This window comes from Erpetoichthys calabaricus, chromosome 8, assembly GCF_900747795.2.
Source record: "Erpetoichthys calabaricus chromosome 8, fErpCal1.3, whole genome shotgun sequence".
In the NCBI taxonomy this organism is placed as follows: Eukaryota; Metazoa; Chordata; class Cladistia; order Polypteriformes; family Polypteridae; genus Erpetoichthys; species Erpetoichthys calabaricus.
In genome coordinates, this window is record NC_041401.2 from 151,315,040 (window position 1) to 151,331,994 (window position 16,955).

Below are 16,955 nucleotides of genomic sequence, written 5' to 3' on the forward strand. Positions count from 1 at the left end.
CACTAGGACACCACACACTTAATAAAACATTATGAGCTAAGCTAAACTGTCTCGTGCCTGTCCGAGGGTGCGTCTTGTGTGGAACTGGCCCAGTATCTGCAGGCTTTGCCTCTGGTTTCCTGTGACACTGAACACGTGAAAATGACTGAACGAACAGATTAGTGTTTATGTGTAAATCACACACATTTATGAAAACCGAGCTCTTTTAGACCACCGCCAGTGTTTACCTGAAATACGCCAGAGGTTCATAATCCACATCTCCTCTCCGCGCGCCAATTTAACAGTCTCTCTCTCTCGCTCTCTCTCTGTGTGCGTCTCTCTCTCTCTCTCTCTCTCTCTCTCTCTCTCTCTCTCTCTCTCTCTCTCTCTCTCTCTCTCTCTCTCTCGCTCTCTCTCTGTGTGCGTCTCTCTCTCTCTCTCTCTCATACACACACACATTTTATTTCAGTCACAGGATCGAACAGGTGAGTCTCTTCTTTAACTGCAGCTCTTACCTCTAATATTATTTTGAATTGTGACTCCTAAGATCCTAAGAAAAATTTAAAGCTTAAAAAGCTAATATTTCAGTAATACTCCATACACTTTGCATATAAAAATCAATGCGGCTAAGTAATAGCATTGCGCCTGCAAGAACATAAACCCATGTCTGGTATTTCTAAAGAGTTATTAACGGTTAGAAATGAAAGACGCTATATGAATCAGTGTTTATTTCCGTAAGTTAGAGTTTAAGGATTTTAAGTCTACTGTATTGTAAAATCGCTTTCGTTTACGATGCATCTTGCTTTAAACTTGCGGTCATAAATGCATTTTTATGTGCTTTTCAAAAGAGCCAGTGTTATTGAGCTCAATGCAAAACACTATATGCGATGAGAACGATTGATTTATTCACAGGGTATCACAGTGTCTAGCTTTGCGGACTCACGACGTTAGGAATGGGTCTGTTATTTGGCTTTTACTATTAGGTGGAGTAGCTGAGTAAAGAATATAACTGAACAATATGTAAATATTTTGGCAGAAAATGCATAAATGAAACTATAAATATATTTAATGTATTAACAAGTTATGTATAAAATTATTTGTGCTTATGCAGTGAAAGCTAGAAATGAATACTGTATAACTAAATATATGAATTTAACTAGTATATCTGGTCCATTCATCTGTTATCTACACCTTTTCAATCTGAGTTTACAGACACAGGAGCAGAAAAATATGTATTACGAAGTAAGACAGAGCTAAACTAACAATTGTAAAAATCCACAAATATTATTTATAAATTACCAACATCAGGTTTTCATTTTAAGTTCGATGCAGGTTTGGAAATAACCTGCCAGTTATTGGTTAATTATTAATGTAATATTTCAAATTCAAATTGAACTCGTTTTGTTTGTTCATGTGTGATTATATCTAGTCGTTTTGTAAATCAAATAAGGAAAATGAGAAATGCAAACTTCTTATTGGTTTTAGATAAAAAATAAATGAGAACAAATCAGAAAGATAAGAATATGACATTACATTTTTTGATTTGCTGTATTTAGTGTTAAGATTTTTTTTTAACATTAAATGCATATTTTTAAAACACTACAGTTAATAGTACTGTGTTGTGAACACACAATACACAGCAAAAAGTATTAACATAAAATTGTTTGCAGTTGGTAGTACTGCGTGTGCCGCTTGACTCTTCAGGCAGAAGAGTGGCCCCAGTTTGGCTAACACGCAGGGAAATGTTGTAGCCAAAGCACTGGGTTATCAAGTGGGCCATCTGTTGGACTCAGTGGAAAAAAAGGATAAAATATTTAATGATTGGTGGATAATAATAATAATAATAATAATAATAATAATACATTTTAATTATGTAACATCTTTCTCATGCTCAAAGTGCTTGAAAGACAGGTAAACTTAATTACTTGGCAGCTACTGAGAGAAAGCACACTACTTGCTCGTTTGAAAAAGAAAATTAAAAATGTTCACTAATGAAAATTGTCTTAAATGAAAATATAGATGCAAAGGGTTAACCAAGAACAAGTGACTGTCATGACAAGATGTACTGAAATACAAACTTACAGCATAATTATTGCATGAATGTATATGGTAATGATTAATTACTGGTTTGTTGATTGATTTATCTGGGTCATAGTTCCATCTTTCATCCATCCATCCATTTTCCAACCCGCTGAATCCGAACACAGGGTCACGGGGGTCTGCTGGAGTCAATCTCAGCCAACACAGGGCACAAGGCAGGAACCAATCCCGGGCAGGGTGCCAACCCACTGCAGGACACACACAAACACACCCACACACCAAGCACACACTAGGGCCAATTTAGAATCGCCAATCCACCTAACCTGCATATCTTTGGACTGTGGGAGGAAACCGGAGCATCCGGAGGAAACCCATGCAGACACTGGGAGAACATGCAAACTCCACTCAGGGAGGACCCAAGAAGTGAACCCAGGTCCCCAGGTCTCCCAACTGCGAGGCAGCAGCGCTACCCACTGCGCCACCGTGCCGCCCATTCCATCTTTCAATGAAACCATTTTGTATTACCTGCATTTTCCACTATAGGTCACCACCAGTCTTGGATGGGTTGCCAGTTCATCACAAAACTTAAACACAACAAACAATTTTAGAGTTGTTAATTGTCTTGACATGTACATCTGTATATGAACTGCAACTGGACTACATGTGAAAAGTTCATGCAGATGCAGGAAAAATGTGCAAACTGCTCACAGATAATTTCCTGGCCAGAAAATAAGCTCAGGTCCATTTAGCTGTGAAACTACATTGCTGACCATTTATTACTCTGCTTTTATCAATTTTAAATTGCTTTCTGTAAATATTTTCATTTTGTGTACATAACTAATCTAAGAGGAAATCTTTAGTTCTATGATCTGTTGAAGACAAATGTAAAGTTTTATTCCACTGTGCTCCTTTGATTGAGTATTACAGTTCCTAATAGGTTTTCTATATTTCATCACTGAAATAAAATTGTCATTCTTACTGGATAACGCTCAAAAACTGAGAACTGAAAAATCTCAAAAGGACACATCCCTCTGTTTTCTTAAAAGGTATGATAACAAATGTCAGTTTTACACAGTCACCGCCATCTGTCTCTCAAAATGTCACACACCCTTCGTTTTGTTACTCTGGAGATGTTAAGTGGCTGGTATGGCAGAGATTATTTTGTTATACACCTGCTAAACCTGCTTGAAGGCAAATAGCAGCTAAGCAACACAGGTGCAGCTTAAAATCCTTGTAGATCAAGTGTGTTTCTTCATAATTGCAAGTGAAAACTTTTCTAAGACATTTATCACAGTATCCAAATATAACTGCTCTTGCTTAGGACCATAATGCTGTGTATTAACTGGCACCCATGGAAGGAATAGAACTAATCATGAAGCCTCCTGAAGACAGCCAAAGATTTCCAAGTCGCCCACGCACTGCCTGTTGGCACTTACGTAAGACTGACTGTGTTCCTCTGCTCCGTGGAAAGTCCTGCACCTCCCGTGTCCTACAGCACAATCAGGTAACCTCACCATTACACGTCTTCATGACCATCATGGCATTTAAGTGAAATAAAGCTGTGAAACATGACTCCATAAAGAGTCATAGTTAAATAATGATAATTGATGTTTTGACCAGGGATTTGCAATGTATATATTTTAAAAAGATGTTGGCATGAATGGCATTTTTCAGTATCTAAAATTTAAATTTATATTCATTTCAACTCTTAAACACGAAGCACCCTAGACATCTCTCTATCCAAGAAATTTGTATCTTTTTGATTAATGTGTATGTCCTTTCAGTCTATTGCACTTGTGCCTATAAATAAAGATGTTCACGAAGTCCACAGTGAGAAGATTAATTTACCATTCATAGAAGAGACTTTGACCAAACTACCAGCATGCTCAACAGAAGAATTACCCAGCAACGTAAACGTGGCACTACTACCCAAAAGTAAGTCCACCCAGCTGTTCTAAACTCATTTTGATGTGTACTGTAGGGATATAATTAATAGACTTTTTAAAATATCACATTAAAGCAAAAGTAGAACCTGTGAGGGCTGTAATAACATAGGCAACAATCTTTTAGGTGCTATCCTCTCCAGCAGGTAAATTAAATATTCAGATTGTAAATATTTTACTTTCCAGTCATTAAAATATCCTTATGTGTATACTATGTCATCTACCCTGATTATTACTGTTAGTTTATGGTCCATCAAATGACATTAATGATTTCAGACTGATCTCACACTCTGTTTTTCCTGTCGCATCATAATTTTTTTTGCAAGTGGTGGTGTTCATTATCCATTATGATCTTGTCCTGTGCTCTCAGTTCATTTGTTTGTGAAGTTTGTCTCTTTGAGGAGTGGCTGTAGAATCTGAATAAAAAGAAGTTAAACTTTGCAATCCTCTACTGCCAAAGAGTTTCAGTAGTGCCACAGCAAAGGATGCCACCTGTGCTTGTCATAGCTTCATGTCTGTGGCATTCTGTGAGGAACTCATATGCCAGGACAACACACCCAAAGCTCTACTACAGCACTGGTCAGAGCTATGTCTTTGGGTCAAATTGAATGTAATTGGACATTTGGGCAGGAAAGAAAGTGTCTACAATCACTGTTAATATAGCATAGACAAGAAATTGTGAATTTGTCTGTACTTTCCCAGCCTCACTCTGGTCATCTGGGGGTCTGTCTCAGGATATCACAAGTCATTTAACTGACCATTTGTCAAAATATCTGAAACTATTAACTTTATCTCTGCACTTCAGTGTTTTTTGCTAAAGAATGGTACTACTACAGTATTTACATTAAAGATTTATCTTGTTGACTTGAAGGACTTTAGGTCACTCTGGTGTAGATGAACCCAGAATTAAACAAACTTGTTATGTGACTTTCCCAGCAACTGAGTTTAGAATATCTAATGTATAATTTCAGGATGTTCTATCAAAATACAGCATTTATAACTTAAGCAGGGCTGCTTTCCAATTAATAAAATCTGTAGGAAGGCCCTGACTCCAAAACCTTCCATGCTATTCAACATTATGGGCTTGATGGCAGGGACGTTTAGGAGACTGAGACCACTCCAAATGATATAGAAGGCCTGCATAGTTTGTCTCCAAAGCATTTGACAGCAGGAGCATTTGAGTTATTCCACTAAATGATAATACATCATTATACACAAGTATTTATGGTAATTGAAGGTCCTAGTAAACATATTTTGTGTAGCTATAGCTGTCACATCCTAACTGGTTAATTTTATGAAAGAAAAACAATTTAGAGCATAGCCCAACCTTTTCACATGTAAATAACCATAAAGCAACAACTTTATGACTTTTATATATTGACTGATGGAAGTGACTACATCCACTTGTCAGTAATAATAATAATAATAATACATTTTATTTATATAGCACCTTTCCCATGCTCAAGGCGCTTAAGTGAAAAAATGTAGGAACCAGAGTCAAAAAATGTTTTACAGCATGCCTATGGCAGAATGCTATAGTTTGATATCTGAAACTTGTTTACACCCATATGTATGATGTTATATTCTCTTTGCACAGCTTACTATTTTGATTGAATGGCTCAGTTTCTGATGTAGCCAATCTTTAAAGCTATTGTAGTTTTTTCCAAGACTTGTTTGAACAAAGCAAATCTCTGTGTCCCTGCTTCTAGCCACAAGTGTGTATATGTCAAGTGTAACTAAGCACTATAGTGCTGGGTCTCATGGCAATTTGTGCTGTTTTCACAGGTGCCTGGATGCACAAGCCTGGCTCATTACACAGTTCACAGAATGATTTCCCCAATGGACCTCCCACTTCATGTAATAGTACTGCAAGTCTGAAGCCTCAGCTCCATGGTGTCAGCGGTAAAAACCTAATGCAGTGCCACATAAAGTAGCTAGTAACTCCAAAGTATCTGATGGCTGAGACGAGCTTAATGTTTATACAGTATGATTTGTCAGTGGTGCGTTTGATACAATTTGACACTGTTGACACTTTTGTTGCATATACAGTATGTGTCACCTGACAAAGAATGGAGAGCAAGGATATTTCAGTTGGTTCAAAAGACTGATGTACTAAGATGACATACTATGATAATACTGGCCCACATGGAATTATTATGACAAGGCACATTACACTTACTGCCCTGGGTTTTGATATTTTTATCAAACAAGGATAGGCCCCTCCTTGTTATGTAAAAAGGGGTTTGAGGTGTATGTATATAAAAGGCTCTGACCTTGTTCTGGGATGTCAGTGTTGTAGACATCAGTCTTGATATGAATAATAAATTCTGAAGACTGTAATTCAGTGTTATTTTTGGCTACCCATAATGAACAGCACACATGATGAAACACATCCAACAAAAGAAATGTAAATTGAGCTGTCTTTTTATATGAATGAATGTAATCAAAAACATAAATAAGAATACCTAAGAATCATTACAACAAAAGAATAATATAAAATGAGCTGAAGACTCAGACACAGATTCTCAACATAATTTATGGTTGCGCTTGTCAGCAGGCCATGATGAGTCCAGACTTGCTATGGATTGCTGAATTTTGTACCATCAAACAGCAATCTAATTTGCCCTTGCAAGAACATTTGCTCATGTCACCCAATTTTAAGCATGTCCTTCTCACCTGGAGTGATAAAAATAATCTATTTATACTAAAAAGTTTTGTGAATGGTGCACAGAAATTTGCCAAAGTCTACGACACCACCAAGATGGTTCAGGTCTAAGACAAAGTCTCATAGGAAAATGCCAGAAGGAAGAAAACAGAATATCTCTGCATTAATGTGCGCATGTGGGAGCCATTACAGAGGCAGCAGACCTCATCAAGTATGGTCTATATCATTGGGATTGAAGAGAGCTTTAAGCAAGCAAGATCTCTTGTATAGTTTTATTTTATCAAGAAAGTAGCTGAGGTCTAAAAATCTTTCTTTAAGGGCTAAACAGAAGAGTAGTCCAGTCATTGCAGTGGTTGTTTAAGATTGATCACCAACGTTCCATTTGCTACATTAAACTTGTTGAATAATGAAGAAAAATCAAAACTGCAATCTAACTTTATGTAGTCCCATAAATATGTACCTCATTTGAGCAAAACACTTCAATGTACAAAAAAAAACCAAATAGGTCCTTCTAGATTTCTTAATTTTTACGACAGTTATAAAACAAAGGAGCATTAGGTTAAAGAATATGTAAGCTGATTTGTGTTTTCTAGTAAATGAAATCAAGTTATGAATTTTAACACAGTCTTGTTATCATGGGGCTGGAAAATGTGACATGTTGCCTGTTGGATGAGCATGCAAGTAAAAATTTCACAGTACTGGGTACAAATTACCATTACTACTACAACTACTGCAAAGTTTGGATGCTGCTTAATATGTGCAGCCATCTTTTATAGCATGTAATGATGTCACTGGTCACACAATTAATACATAGCATGCCTATCACCTCACAGTGTTCTGTAGCTCCAAAAATACAGCACCAATAAAAAGAAAAATCTCAAAATGATGTCACCAAAATAACAAAGTATAAGCAAATGTTAAAAAAATCAAGAAGAACCTCCTGGCAGTAAACTTAACATTAAGAACAAGTTATGAGTGTGTTGCTGACACACCTGAAGGAAAATAGTGAGCTAGAGACAATGCAGAAGAAAGAGAGAGAAATATGTGGCCTCTGTGGAAGCATTCAGTGAATTTCCAGGAAACTGGAAAAGGTATAACAGTAGGTGCCTGGGATACTTGTTCTACTATCAAGACCGAAAAAGTACACAAAGATGCAGTGGAAGGCTACAAAAGACTTGCTGAACAGGTGGAAATGCAGTGTTATAATTTGGAAAGTATGTCTAAGTCTCTCCAAAACTGTACTGACCATCCATTTAGGGGCAGAACAGACAATGGGCAACTAAAGAGATGCACTTGAGATCCGGACTTTTAAGGGATGCTAAAGGCTCAGAGTGTAGGGATAACTAAATTGGCCTGAGGTTAATTAATCTAGGTGTGTTTGTGATTGCGCCCTGCAAAAGATTGCTTCTGCATTGCATTCAGTGCTACCAGGATAGGTTCCAGCTCCCTGCACCCTAAGAACACTGCAAGCTCAGAAAATGGATGGATGGGGAGGTGAAATGGGCAAGAGATACACTGAAAATAATAATCAATACTAAAACAGGCAAACACACTAATATGGGAATCAGTGATTAGTATGTTATAAATGAATGAAGAATTGTTTCAAAATATTACTCTGGTCTACTCTGGAACCTTACTGAACAGGTAGATAGACAGTTTGTCACTAGTATGAACCCTTTACCAAGTTAGATAATCCACCAGATGATTATAATATTGCCCAAAACCTTTCCTGTACATGTCTTGAATAACCTGACTGGTTGCGCCTTCTGAACAATGTGCTAGAATACTCAGTTCCCTTTATGCAGATGTAAGGATGGTGCACTCATCCATTGCATTGCAACCATGAATAAGCAAATTCATTGCCACAATTCTTTGCTGCTTATAATTTTATTTTATTGAAAAGAATTGTAGGTAGAATGTGTGGCCACTTCTGCTTATAAAGACCAATGAAAAACTTCAAGGTATAACATGATTAATTAGAATGCCTCTGATTAGTCTTAGGATCCTTGTAATGGGGGATATTGCTGTTGGTCCTAACAAGCTACAGGATCCATCACTGAAATGCACATTATGATTTCACTCCTACTTTAGAATTTCCATCCAAGATGCAAACATGAGATTTTTCTGCCTAAGACTGACGGGCAGATTTCCCTCCATCACATTTTTGAGGACCTTTTATTTTTTTCTGGCATGTGGTTCTGTCATAAATATCAATATTGATTTGTTATGTGAAGAACAACTTATGCAGAAATTCACTCATATCAACAAGAAGTGGAAGATTTTAGATTTTACTTGATATTTCTAAGGATTTTGCTTAACTTTCGCCCATTAATTTACAGACTGAGTTGGCAACTGCACATTGATTCAAGGAAGTTTAACAATCTTGTAAATAGCTAATGCCTTTGTTTTGAAGAGTATTTACTGAAAACTCAGCCACTGAAAGTAAGAATGCATTCCACTGAAAGAATAAATATTTGCTCTGCAGGCTTCAAGTTTCTCATCTCTCAAACCAGGAATGACCTTACCGCTAGTAACTCAGCAGAAGAGCCAACAAGGAGAGAAAATCTTGTTAATGCAGGTTTCACAAACCAGAGTCAACAAAATGGAGAAGCTGGGAAAATGCCATGGTACCTTGCACTGCTACAGGAAAAGGTAATCAAATATCCTTCCATATAATACTAACTTAAGTATCAAATACACAAATGTAAAAATGTTTTAGGAAAAGGTTGGCATACATAGCTTGATGTTGCTAACTGTGTGATACCACTAGGCACAGTTCCACAGAAACAATTCCTGTGTGGCCAGTATGAAGCTAGAGGTGCAGATGTGGGGATGAGGTTTGCCTTGACATGCACCAGATTCATTCATAACTACCATGAACTTAGCCCAAAGGATCATCAAAGTGAGGTTCTAAGGAAAGGAGTAATTGCTCCAGGGATAGAAAATTATGGTCTATCTATAAACTTTGTAACCCCTCATTTATCCAGGTAAGGGTTATAGGGAGCCAGTGTCCATCCTGGCTGCAATGTGCAGGAACCAATTCTGGATGATGCATCGTGATCACCGCATGTCATACTCATGCACTAACCAATATTCACTCATATTGGGCCAGTTTAAATCACCATACTGTAAATACAGTATGTGTTTAGGATATGGGGAGGATCAAATAACCAGTGTAAACAAGGTACAGCATCCAAATTCCACATAGTGAGTAGCCCAAACCAGGTTTTGAACCAAAAACACTAGAAACTCTAGAGTTGGCTGCATGGGGCTCCTGTTTATTAGTTTTCCCTAAACATCCCTGCCCTTTTTCTCAACATCTCTCAAGGCTCGGCAAAGGATGACCTCTTTTTCCTTGCATTTTTCATTTCATTCTTTGCAGTCCCACAGCTTACTTGCTCCAGCAATCCATATCTAGTGACATTTCTATACACAGTGTTGTGAAAAATTATTTGCCCCTTTCTTCCATTCTGGTCTTCAAAACTCAGTGCTATCCAGTACACATTATATATGCTGTATATATAAATTGTAAATGATTTACACCGTATACTATGTTAAAATAACATTAAGCTGCAAGCAAGGAGCTAACCCTGGATGTGATGCCAGTTCATTATAGAAAAAACCCACACAGCCATACTGATTTCCTCATAGCTGGGATATTTATCAAATGAATATGTCCTTGAAATACCCTTGAAATCACAGAGAATGTGCAAACTTGACATCTTATGACCACGGTGGGAGTTTTGAGGCAGTTTCTCTAGTCAATATGTATAAAGTTTGTTTGAGTAAGGAAATTTATGTACCAACAATATAAAATGTGTAAGGGAACATTATAGAAAGTTTTCAAAACTTATTTTCAAATATTTTCCAGCATAAGGAGATTAGTTTTTATTTTTCACATAATGCTCAATTAGTTGCTCACAAGTCTAATTTCCTTAAAGGTCTTTCTTTTTGTATTTGCTGTAACATCTGTATGAACTTCTACAGGAACACAGTAGAATCCATCCTCATTGCCTACATTACATCATGGTATGACACCTTCTGGCCCAAGAAGGCAAACCACTACAAAGGGTAGTGAAAGCAGCTCTGAATATTACAGGCATCCCGCTGAAGATTATATGTAACACTCACTGCCTTAGAAAGGCGAACAATATTATTAAAATCAAGACCAGTCAATTTTATTTATAGAGCATATTTAAAAACAACAGAAGTTGACCAAAGTGCTATACAGCTAACATAAATACACTAATCCAAACGGTATATATATCTGTACTGTTCATCCACCCATCCATCCATTTTCTAAACCTGCTTAACTAGAGCAGGGCAGAAGGGAAACTGGAGCCCATCCCAGCAAGCATCAGACACAAGACAGGAACAATCCCTGGACAGCACACCATCTCATCACATCGCCAGTCCACTTAACCTGCATGTCTTTGGGCAATGGGAGGAAACTGGAGCTCCATAAGCAAACTCATGCAGATGCAGGGAGATCATGCATACTCCACATAGAGAGCATCTGGGACTCAAATCCTCATCTCCTTTGTTGTGATGCGGCAGCTCTCCCACTCTGTTACATTTCAGTCATTATCAATTAATATTTTTGCAACCATCAAAAAGGTGCTACTTAAAATTGTACAAGTTTACTTTGATGATTCAGTCTGTAAACGTTTTCAATTACAGGAAGCACTGTTAGAGGATTAAATGTAGATAACCAGCATATACTTCAACAATGCCTTAAAGACGACTGACTGAAATAGTGTTATTAATTTAAAAACTCAATACAGTTCTCCTTAGAGTAGAAGTGCTCCTCATCCCTTATCTTCACTAGTGCAGAAAATTTAAGAAGATGGTGGTAGACTTTAACTTTTTTCTAAAAATAAAAATGTCTGCAGACATTAAGTTTGTGACACTATAATCCTAACATAAAAAAAATAAATTCTGCTGCCAGAAGCAAAAAAATCTCATAGCATTATGAGTTGTGCTCTATTTCTCATTCATTTTGTTATATATTTTTAGTGTTTCACTAAGGACTGGAGTCCTGTTTTACCAGATTATATGCTGGCTGTCTCCACATACACCCATTTAGAATCTGAAAATATGCAAAATGAGCAAATTAATTCTGTTTTATACTTTTTTGTCAAACTCTTTTTTATATCAGTTTTTGAAGGGAGGCATAGTTGTATTATAAGCCTATGTGCTCCACAACTCCAGCATTCTGAGATTTAAATCTTGGCCTGGTCACAGTGTGTATGGAGCTCTATTGTTGTCTTCTTGTCTATATGAGGGGTTGTCTGCCAAATCCCAGAGGCATGCAGGTAAGATTGACTTGTGACTAAACTGGCCCTTTGTGTGTGTGAATGTGTGTGTCAGTGCGTGTGCATTGTGCTTTCTGTATTGTTGTGGAAATTTACTTTAATATAGCTGCTTTATAGATCCCCACAGGTACAGCTTTTATATGCATGTAGATAGCTGCTTTAAGCAAAGAGACTTACTAACTCAGTACAAGCAGACCACACTGTTAAGCTGTACCTGTGTCGATCATCAAAATAAGTGCCCACTCACTGTGCTACTTTTTATTAGAGATGTCTCCCCTCAACTACTAACCCCTGTAGGAATATGGCAATCACCCAAACTATATCTTGAAATTCCTTTGTTCAGTATTTTGGTTCACGCTATATTTACTGTTAACTATGCTGTTTATAGGAGTGTTGGGTATATCTATTTTATATTGCCCCCCCCACTTGTACAGTCTTACCTGCACGAAGAAAACTGCTTCAAGCAAAGAGACTTACTAGCTCTGCAAAAGCAGACTAAATGGTTGTCTTCAGACCTGAGCTAAACCAGTGCCAGTCACCAAGGACAGGTGCTTGCTCACCGTGTTGCTTTCTATTGAAGACATCTCTTCTCAGCTGGTAACCCCTGTGGGAATATGGCAATCACCCACACCAGGTGTACTTAACAATTATACATTGACCCAATCAAAAAATATAACACCAGTATTATTATGATGCAAAAATGAATAAATACACAGCAAAGTCAGTGTTATCAAAAGTAGGAAATATATTTGAAATGAGCTTAGTGAGAAGTCAAGCAAAATAACACCTTTTATTAAGATTACAACATGCAAGCTGTCACAGGTGGCTGGGGGGGCGACCAGACCACGTGGGGGTGACCGCCCTGGTGGCTATGGGGTCCATGGGTGCAGAGCTTTGAAGCTCAACCCTGTAGGGGCCCGTGGTCACCGCCAGGGGGCACCCCAATGCCTTTGGAGCCCTGGACCTCAGCACCTCCGCCACATCCGGAAGTGCTGGGGGGAAGAGGACTGGGGACAGCCAGAGTGTTTCTGGGTGCGCAGCCGGCACTTCCGCCACTTTGGGCAGTGCTGGCAGAAGGTTGTCGGGAGGCACCTGGAGCATATCCAGGTGATTATAAAAGGGGCTGCCTCCCTCCATTCAGGGGCTGGAGTCGGGAGTGAAGGACGGACGATGTCTTGGAGGAGGCAAGGAGGCGGCCTGAAGAAGGAAAGGCATTTGGATTGTTGGCCTGGACTTGTGGGGTCTTTGGGGTGTGCGTGTGCACTTATTGTAAATAATAGATGGAAAATAAACGTGTGTTGGGTGAATTGAATGTGTCCGCCTGTCTGTGTCCGGGTCATCTTCCACAAAGCATTCGAGGCAACTCAAGCCCCTTCTTCAGGCAAGATGATTACATGATTACATCTTGCCTGAAGAAGGGGCCTGAGTTGCCTCGAATGCTTGAATATTGTAATCTTTTTAGTTAGCCAATAAAAGGTGTCATTTTGCTTGACTTCTCATTATATTCATAATGGCTAACGCGGTACAATTCCCTAGTACTGAAATGAGCTTTAAAGGGATCAGAAATGTATTTGAATAAGAATCTTAGTAAAAATACCTACATAGAAAATACAGCTGATGGAAGATACATCTTTTCAAGTCTAGGTGCATTCTGCAGAGGACTTGCCAATTTCTTTGGGAATTCAGCCGTTTCGTCAGGGTATATTCTTCTTCTTATGTTGTTCACTTTTCTTTTCTCCCTGTCCATGTGAATCATGCATCCCAAAATTAAAGCTTCACTTCATGTGGATTTAACAATTATTACACGAATAATCAAAATGAATAAATTCCAAAACGCATTTATAACAACCTGTTTTTTGTTAGCATTCTTAAAGAATGATCTAAAAGATGCAAGGTTCAAGTCAGTAAAGATAGAGTTTAAATCAGTGTATAGAAGTCATTTAAAAGATACACAAGATGGTGTTTGAGGATAGTTTCAAAAGGTCCTGAGTACTAGCTTGTTTAATCAGTGTTAGCTCACACAAGTCAGACTTGTATTTGCAGTTCAAACTCCTATTTTAATATACTGTATTATTTATTCATAGAATTTTAATTTTTTATTCTTCATATTGTGTATTTCTATGGTAATACACTTTCAAAGTTAATCTTTTATAATACCAACAAATAATTTCTCATTTTTTCATTTTGTATTATATATGAATATGAGCCCTTGTCTAACAAATCCACCTTCATATGGTAAAAGGTGCCCTATTCTTTAGTAAAGCCTAAGTGATATTCTTACCATGTCCACTTATAACATTCCTGATATATGTTTTTTTCTTTACCAGGAACAGAGTTTACTGGCAATGGGTGAAGAAATTAACAGGCTCTCTATCTATGAGAGTGAATGCTCAAAGCTTGAAGGAGTGACCATTGCTCTTCAGAACAAAGTATCCGAGCTGACCCATCAGCTCAACTTGTCTGAAAACAATGAGGTCATCCAGGACCAGGTCAGTGCTCCCATTGGTGACAGCATACTTTTTTTGAAATCCAGGTTTCTGGCATCTCTAATATCTTTCAATTTTATTATAGCCATTCATTACACAGTATGAATATAGATATAATGGAAAAGTCTAAACACCATTTATTGGATTTGGAAGCTCTGTTACTTATAAAAACATGACATATTTATTATGTTATTATATCTCTTATTATTAATATCTTATGATTATGAAATACAAAGAATAAAAACCACTGACAAAATGTGTAATGCATAACAAAATGTCTGGAATTGTTTTCATTTTTATCCATATGGAAGCTATATTTCTTTCACTTTAAGTACTGTATACAATCATTCTTCATTTAAGCACTGACTATTGTATATTGTTTTCTTTGTGAAATTGGACTTATTTCTTTTACACTACCTTATTTTTATTTATATTTTTTCAAAAACATAAACCTTGACCTTGATTTTAAATTAAGTAGATACATGGATGTACAGTGCATCCGGAAAGTATTCACAGCGCATCACTTTTTCCACATTTTGTTATGTTACAGCCTTATTCCAAAATGGATTAAATTCATTTTTTTCCTCAGAATTCTACACACAACACCCCATAATGACAACGTGGAAAAAGTTTACTTGAGGTTTCTGCAAATTTATTAAAAGTAAAAAAATTGAGAAAGCACATGTACATAAGTATTCACAGCCTTTGCCGTGAAGCTCGAAATTGAGCTCAGGTGCATCCTGTTTCCCCTGATCATCCTTGAGATGTTTCTGCAGCTTAATTGGAGTCCACCTGTGGTAAATTCAGTTTTCTGGACATGATTTGGAAAGGCACACACCTGTCTATATAAGGTCCCACAGTTGACAGTTCATGTCAGAGCACAAACCAAGCATGAAGTCAAAGGAATTGTCTGTAGACCTCCAAGACAGGATTGTCTCGAGGCACATATCTAGGGAAGGTTACAAAAAAATTTCTGCTGCTTTGAAGGTCCCAATGAGCACAGTGGCCTCCATCATCCGTAAGTGGAAGAAGTTCGAAAATCACCAGGACTCTTCCTAGAGCTGGCCGGCCATCTAAACTGAGCGATCGGGAGAGAAGGGCCTTAGTCAGGGAGATGACCAAGAACCCGATGGTCACTCTGTCAGAGCTCCAGAAGTCCTCTGTGGAGAGAGGAGAACCTTCCAGAAGGACAACCATCTCTGCAGAAATCCACCAATCAGGCCTGTATGGTAGAGTGGCCAGACGGAAGCCACTCCTTACTAAAAGGCACATGGCAGCCCGCCTGGAGTTTGCCAAAAGGCACCTGAAGGACTCTCAGACCATGAGAAAGAAAATTATCTGGTCTGATGAAACAAAGATTGAACTCTTTGGTTTGAATGCCAGGTGTCACGTTTGGAGGAAACCAGGCACCGCTCATCACCAGGCCAATAGCATCCCTACAGTGAAGCATGGTGGTGGCAGCATCATGCTGTGGGGATGTTTTTCAGCGGCAGGAACTGGGAGACTAGTCAGGATAAAGGAAAAGATGACTGCAGAAATGTACAGAGACATCCTGGACGAAAACCTGCTCCAGAGCGCTCTTGACCTCAGACTGGGGCGACAGTTCATCTTTCAGCAGGACAACGGCCCTAAGTACACAACCAAGATATCAAAGGAGTGGCTTCAGGACAACTCTGTGAATGTCCTTGAGTGGCCCACCCAGAGCCCAGACTTGAATCCGATTGAACATCTCTGGAGAGATCTTAAAATGGCTGTGCAACGACGCTTCCCATCCAACCTGATGGAGCTTGAGAGGTGCTGCAAAGAGGAATGGGCGAAACTGGCCAAGGATAGGTGTGCCAAGCTTGTGGCATCATATTCAACAAGACTCGAGGCTGTAATTGCTGCCAAAGGTGCATTGATAAAGTATTTAGCAAAGGCTGTGAATACTTATGTACATGGGATTTCTCAGTTTTTTTATTTTTAGTAAATTTGCAAAAACCTCAAGTAAACTTTTTTCACGTTGTCATTATGGGGTGTTATGTGCAGAATTCTGAGGAAAAAAATGAATTTAATCCATTTTGGAATAAGGCTGTAACATAACAAAATGTGGAAAAAGTGAAGCGCTGTGAATACTTTCTGGATGCACTGTATGTAAGGTAACTTGAAAAGTGACCTGCTAATAGAGATATGGGAAGACAGTTAGGCATCCCTAGGCTTAAAGAGTGGATAAAACCAATCACTTACCATTATTTTGCAATTCAAATAACCTATTAGGGTCACTAGTTGAATTATGAATTTGAAGGATGTAACTAAAAAAGAAACAGATGTACTTAATGAAGATAAATGGGGGAAGAATAAAAAAGAATTCTGTTTTCATACTAATGGAAAAAATGTAATTCACTGATTAAACTGAAAACTGAATTACATCACTTTGTAAATTCATCGAATCTGTTTACAGGAACAGTTGATCCTTCAATTGCAAGAAGAAATCAGGGATCTAAAGAATTCGGAAGCAGAGACTTCAAGGAAAGATGAATTCATTGCA

At 38.0% G+C, this 16,955-nt stretch overlaps 1 protein-coding gene across 3 annotated transcripts in view; it reads left to right on the forward strand.

Moving 5' to 3' along the window:
* Positions 1 to 347: 347 nt before the first annotated feature.
* The window catches only part of LOC114656173 (coiled-coil domain-containing protein 27-like), a 60,675-nt gene continuing 44,067 nt past the window's right edge, over positions 348 to 16,955 (forward strand). Inside the window, exons 1-7 of one of the 3 annotated variants that reach the window (XM_028807611.2) lie at positions 348 to 464; positions 3,341 to 3,523; positions 3,804 to 3,954; positions 5,748 to 5,864; positions 9,113 to 9,279; positions 14,270 to 14,431; positions 16,869 to 16,955. The exon at positions 16,869 to 16,955 is cut by the window's right edge and continues 138 nt beyond it. In XM_028807611.2, coding sequence (XP_028663444.2) covers positions 3,371 to 3,523; positions 3,804 to 3,954; positions 5,748 to 5,864; positions 9,113 to 9,279; positions 14,270 to 14,431; positions 16,869 to 16,955 — 837 coding nt within the window. In that variant the 5' untranslated portion in view covers positions 348 to 464; positions 3,341 to 3,370. Of the gene's footprint in view, positions 465 to 2,545; positions 3,524 to 3,803; positions 3,955 to 5,747; positions 5,865 to 9,112; positions 9,280 to 14,269; positions 14,432 to 16,868 lie in introns of those variants that run through there. The other 2 variants (XM_051930526.1, XM_051930525.1) reach the window with 2 other exon arrangements.